The 6,000-nt window shown below is 60.1% G+C and overlaps 2 protein-coding genes across 2 annotated transcripts; both read left to right on the forward strand.

Moving 5' to 3' along the window:
* Nucleotides 1-1,589: 1,589 nt before the first annotated feature.
* On the forward strand, nt 1,590-3,944 carry NCA2 (Nuclear control of ATPase protein 2; the record flags this gene model as incomplete). Its single annotated transcript, XM_066772760.1, has 5 exons — nt 1,590-1,606; nt 1,680-2,928; nt 2,978-3,459; nt 3,515-3,640; nt 3,701-3,944. 5 exons carry the CDS (start codon nt 1,590-1,592, stop codon nt 3,942-3,944), a joined length of 2,118 nt encoding a protein of 705 aa, XP_066638039.1.
* Nucleotides 3,945-4,687: 743 nt separating this feature from the next.
* Nucleotides 4,688-5,799, forward strand: SEC4 (GTP-binding protein; the record flags this gene model as incomplete). The annotated part of the gene is made up of 3 exons (XM_066772761.1): nt 4,688-4,717; nt 4,872-5,139; nt 5,471-5,799. 3 exons carry the CDS (start codon nt 4,688-4,690, stop codon nt 5,797-5,799), a joined length of 627 nt encoding a protein of 208 aa, XP_066638040.1.
* Nucleotides 5,800-6,000: the final 201 nt, after the last annotated feature.

Genomic DNA, 6,000 nt, shown 5'->3' on the forward strand with positions numbered 1-6,000 from the left:
CACTTCTGGGAAGCCACTTACAAGCATTTGGGCCGGTGTTCTTGTGGGAGTCTTTTTCTTCTCGGCACTTACGGCCTCGGGATCGTGCAGCACCTATGCTTCTACATACCCTCATTTTTCGATTCTACCTCATTCCTTCGGTGCTTAGTGTTTAGTCACTCCTTAGATATCCCCATTTGTTCTGCTTTTTCCATTTCTCGAACTTGTTTCCTTTACGACACTTTTTTGCCTTTATCGAGGCAGCTTTTGAAAAAAGTACATATTCTGGTGCTATGGGGTTTGGAACATTAGTTGCCATCAGAGATAAGGGCAACAAGGCGTTTTCCAGTTTCGGGAAAGAACATAAGAAAGAGCGGAATTCGGGACAAACTTTTTCCAACATGACGCCCAGAGGACGGTAGCTACGCAAACAAATCTATGGATACGCTTATACCCCCCATTCTGAACGTACAACATTTGATATGGACTCGGTGACAGAATTGATTAACGAAAATGAATAGATTGAAGATAAATGATGCTCACCAGATGGTCGGCGTTGCGAAACGGGGGTTGTTTGAGGCTAGGAAGCATGGTGTTGCGAGCGTGTTTTGGGCCACGCGACAGGGCTCAAACGTGATCGACATATGATGGTAAAGCTGTATAGCAAAGCCGCGGCTTCGTCATCCTCGCGAATCCTCGTTAGATCTATTACTTGGACAAGTGTATCGTCCGTGATTCCGCAGATGCACGAGTGCCCTCATTTCGTCTTTTGCTCCCATATGATGTCAACTCTGAAGACGCTCTAACGGCAGGCAGGATGGTCAAGTGCCCGCGCCCATCTATACGAAGCACGATAATAAACCGAGCAGAAAGTTATTGTGCCAATGACGACGCGCGTGCACGTTCACGTGGAGAGGAGATGACGGGTCATCCGGAGCCCCTGCGGCAATACGACGACTCGTATGTGCATACCATGCAAGGGTCCGTGAGGCTGCTGACCGTTGTGCCGTTGATTGCTTTTTTGTATAGCTGAAGAGGGCAAGTGCCATGCGGCTCACTTGACATGTCGCTTTATCGTAGCAAGGCCACGAGGCAGACACGGCTTACTTACCTCGCCTGCCGGAGCCGCAACGGAGCCGCTGGATCTTGAAGAGCAGCAGGGCTTGCTAGGCCGAGCACGAGCAAGCCTTAATCTTATCGTGGGAGATGCAGCGCGATTAGGTTGGAGCAGGACCATGCTTGTGCATATGCGGTGGTGCAGCTGGGGAATTCCCTGCGGAGGGCGGGCCGCAGTCCGGGGGTGTTGGGGGCCGGCAAGCCGCCCGCCGTTCTGGCCGCTCTGAATGGCTGTGTCCCCTCTGGGCCGGCCTACGTCATGGGACGAGCCACCCGCGTCGACTGCTTCACGTCCAGCGGCTGCTTTTTGCTAGGGTCGGTGGCTGGGAGAGGAAAGTGGAGAAGGCGAACAACGCAGAGCAAGAACACGCGACAGGCCCTGGAAAATCTTGTGAAACATGCACGCGGCGGGCTGAGCTGTTGTCGTTTGCTACCTCTCCATCGTCAGCACATCCTGCCCCTCCGCCCATTGTCGTCTGCCCCGCGCCGTCAACATGTCATTCGTGGCCGAGTAAGTTTCCACCCGCCACCCGCCGCTTGCCATTGGAGTTTCTGTATCTCTGACATTCTTCTCTGCTTCACAGCCAGGTCCAGCGAATCGACAGCCAGCTCGACCGGCTGCCGCTCACGGCGGGTGTGTCGGTTTCCGCCACCGCAACAACAACAGAAGCCGGCGCGCAGACGGACACGGGCATCGTGCACGCGAACCAGGCGCGCATCTCACACCTGCAGAGCCTGATCAAGTCGCTGTCGACATCGCAGAACAAGAAGTCGCTGTTCTCACGCGACCGCATCCGTGCCGTGCTCCAGCAGGCGCGCATCGCCGACGACTGCTCCACCTGCCAGCAACACTTTGTGGCCCACAAGCAAACCGCAGGCGATGACGGAGAAGAGGAGGGAGAGCTCCACCACGACGAGCACTGGGAGGAGCGGCGGCGGTACTCGGTGACGGACGCGGTGGAGCCCAGCTACGAGCACGAGCTGGAGTGGCTGCTGCTGAGCAAGGCGACGGCCCACACATACGGCCTGGTGCTCAATGCCATCCTCGAGCAGACGCTGCCGCTGTCCGACGACATCTGGTACTGGGACGACATCCTCGGCTCGGCGCGGCACGCGTCCATCTACTCGGTGCAGACGAGCCCGCTGCGCGTGTGGGCGTGGGGCAAGGCCGTGTACCAGGACGTGCGGCGCCGCGGCGGCGACGTCGTGGTGCTGGGCGGCGGCCGCGAGGGCTGGGCCCAGTTCTACGGGCTGGTCCAGCAGGCGGTGCGCGAGCGCAGCCTGGTGCAGGTGCAGCGCAAGGTGCTGAGCCCGCTGGCGCTGGTGCGCAACGAGGCGCGCGCGAAGCAGAGCGCGCTCAAGCGCCTCCGGCTGGTCAACGCCAACGCGCTGGGCGTGCTGCTGGGCGAGGGCCTGAGCAACCAGAGCTCGCACGACGAAGGATTCCGCACGCCGACGACGGCGACGCCGGCGGCGGCGGCGGCGGCTCATAGACACAGCGAGGATGCGGCGCGGCACCGGTGGAAGAGCGCGGTGACGCGGTCGATCGCCCTGATGGACATTGTGCTGCAGGAGGTCGCGGATCCGCACGTGCCGGTCGACGACTTCGACGACGCGGTCGCGGCGAGGACGGATCAGGATCGGTATTATCAAATTCTAGAGGAGTCGGATTACAGCGCGCTGAGCTTGAACCCGGCCATGGTGGCCGAGCGCCTGACGACGATCCTGGACACGCATTTGAGCAGCTATCAGACCGAGTTGCGGACCAGGACGAGAGAGCACGGGAGACCGTCTGGCATCATCCGCTACTGGCTGCCCGCCACTGTACTGCTGGTAAGTCTGTTGCAGGGGGCTTGCTGAACCGAGCTGATTAACTTCCCAGGTCTCGTCGACGACTATCTACCGCATTGTGATGGGCCACCGGACCGAAATCCTTGCGTCGATACGCGATCTCGGCCGCACGACTATAGACTTCTTCAACAACTGGATAATAGAGCCGTCAAAGAAGATCGTTGGCACCATCCGTCACGACGAAGACAGCGAGGTCTCGATCATGAGCAAGCGCAGTCTGGAGGGCGACAGGGCGAGTCTGGAACGGATGGTGGTCGACTTCGCGGTCCAGAACCCGGAGAACGGAAGTCTCAGCGAGCTGCAGATCGCGGAGATCCGACAACACGTCCGGGAAGGCGATCTGACACCGGTGCTGAAGGCGTACGAGAAGGACATGCAGAAGCCCATTGTCGGCGCCATCTCGGGCAACCTCATCAGGGCGCTGCTCATTCAGATCCAGAAGACAAAGGTGGATGTGGAAGTGGCCATGTCGGGCATTGACTCGATCCTCAAGAGCCAGGAGCTGCTGTTTGGGTAAGTTGATGCTCATTTCGGCAACGGTGCCGAGGGCCTGGCTAACAGCGGACAGCTTCATTGGCCTCACGCCTGGCGTCATGGTGTGCATCGGCATTACGAGATATCTGCAGAGCACCTTCGGCAGCCGCAAGGGCGTGCGCAAGTCGCAGGTGTCCAGCCACATCGTGCGTGTGTTCAGGTAAGTCAAGCAGCAATCCAGAAGCGCGCCGTTGTCTCGGAGACTGACCAAGTGCGTCAGGAACATCGACCGCATCTTAACAAACGCGCAGCCGACCAAGTACGGCGAGCTCTTTTACAAGGACCACGGCCTGCTTCTTTGTGAGGTACACGTTCTGCGGCAGCTCGCGAGCCGAGTGCTGCCGGGACGCGCGTTTCATGATTTCCTCGAGGAGCTGGAGGATCTGGTGGATATCCGCACGGGCGTGGCAAAGCAGCGCAAGGTGGTGAAGCGCATGCGGTGGGCGTACGCAAAGTGGCTGTGAAGAGCAATCTCAGCGGGTAGTGCATGGGCCGGACATAGGATCCCCCATGACGTAGCAAGCTGCGGCGTCGCCTGATTTTTCATGAGGCCCGCAAACGACATCACGCATCACGACGCAGCATGCGGTGCATAGGCATGTAGGAGCAAAAGCAGCATGTAGCAATTGAGCAGGCGCTAGACGTACTCGCATGGGGTGGTGCAGGGAAGAGGGCTGGCGGCTGGCGGCTCGTGGCAGGGACCCTGTTTACGCATGATCGGCCTGGCCAAGTCAGCCGGCATTTGTGCGCCCGCCAGCCACAGACAATGAAAGCCCCAGACGTCAGAGCAGCGCGCTGCGCACGAGCTGGCCGCCAGAGGGGGCGCAGGCAGGGCGGCGGCCGCACTTGGGCAGTGTCTCGGAGGGCTTGGCGGGCGGTGTGTAGGTGGATGCAGGTCCGGGTCCGTGGGCTGGCGGTCCTTCCCCATGCCGCTATCTGGCTCTGGGTAAAGCCACCCAGGAGTGAACAACCCGCCAGAACCTCCAAGCCGCTGACCACCGACCCCCGCCATCCACCGCACTCACCACCAGACTGCGACCGCGAGAGCCCCCGCAATCCCGCACGCTCCCGACCGCCCTAGCAGCCCGCGAAACAAAGCCCCCGCGAGCTCCCTCACCGACCATCAAGCCGACGACGACGCACCCGCCGCTCTCCACGCTCCCTCCACCACCTCCCCAGCTCCGCAGCCCGCCACGACTCCGCAACCATGGCCGGCACACGAAACTATGACTTCCTTGTCCGTCTCCCCACCCACCACCCACGCCCTCCCCTGCCCCCCGCCTGCCTGCTTGACCTCCGCCATCGTGACAACGCACCGCCGCGGCGAGGATGCCGTCGTCCTGCCACCACTCCCAAAGCACGCACGCTGACATTCAAGTTTCCTCCCCCAGATCAAGCTGCTGCTGATCGGCGACTCGGGCGTGGGCAAGTCGTGCTGCTTGCTGCGCTTCAGCGAGGACTCGTTCACGCCGTCCTTCATCACCACCATCGGCATCGACTTCAAGATCCGGACCATCGAGCTCGACGGCAAGCGGGTGAAGCTGCAGATCTGGGATACCGCAGGGCAGGAGCGCTTCCGCACCATCACCACCGCCTACTACCGCGGTGCCATGGGCATCCTGCTAGTCTACGATGTCACCGATGAGCGCTCCTTCAACAGTACGTCTACTCTCCTTGCCCCCCTCGCCTCCCCCTCCCCGCCCCGCTCGTATGCACATGTATACCTTGTTTCCAATATCTGTCCACTTGCCCGGAGCTTCCTGGCTCGCCTCCGCCCCACACTCCACAAGCACGTCGCCGATTGCGGCGGTGCGGCCCACGGGAGAGCTTCGGCGGAGCTGGTCAAGCCACAGAAGGAGATCCCCCTCCCCCTCCGTCTACAGCATTTCTGCAAGAAAGGGAACAACGAAGGCTAATGACACGCGGCCCCTCACGCACCGCTCCCTACGGGGGATGTGCGGCGCGCGAGGGACCGGCATCGGCGCAACAGACATACGGACTTGGTTCTCGAACGTGGAGCAGCACGCGACAGAGGGCGTCAACAAGATCCTGATCGGCAACAAGTGCGACTGGGAGGAGAAGCGCGCGGTGTCGACGGAGCAAGGGCAGGCGCTGGCCGACGAGCTGGGCATCCCCTTCCTCGAGGTGTCGGCCAAGAGCAACATCAACGTGGACAAGGCGTTTTACTCGCTGGCGGCCGACATCAAGAAGCGCATCATCGACACGGCGCGCAGCGACCCGGCGCCCGGCCAGGGCAGCAGCGGCGTCAACGTCAACGATTCGGGCGCCAACGCCGGCATGGGCGGCAAGTGCTGTTAGATTATGAAAGCCTGTGCTTGTTTTTGTGTTTCTTTTGATGGTTACAAGTTTGCTTGGTTTCTTTTCCTCTTACTTTCCTCCCTTTTCCTTTTTTCTCACATCTCTTACTCTTTTAAATTAACGGGATCACTCAGAGGGAGGGAAATATGTTGTTATGCGAGAACGTCTCTACTAGTTTATTGACGCCCGATGTGGTTTGGG

The sequence above is a fragment of the Diplodia seriata genome (assembly GCF_021436955.1).
Source record: "Diplodia seriata strain FDS-637 chromosome Unknown scaffold_1, whole genome shotgun sequence".
In the NCBI taxonomy this organism is placed as follows: domain Eukaryota; kingdom Fungi; phylum Ascomycota; class Dothideomycetes; order Botryosphaeriales; family Botryosphaeriaceae; genus Diplodia; species Diplodia seriata.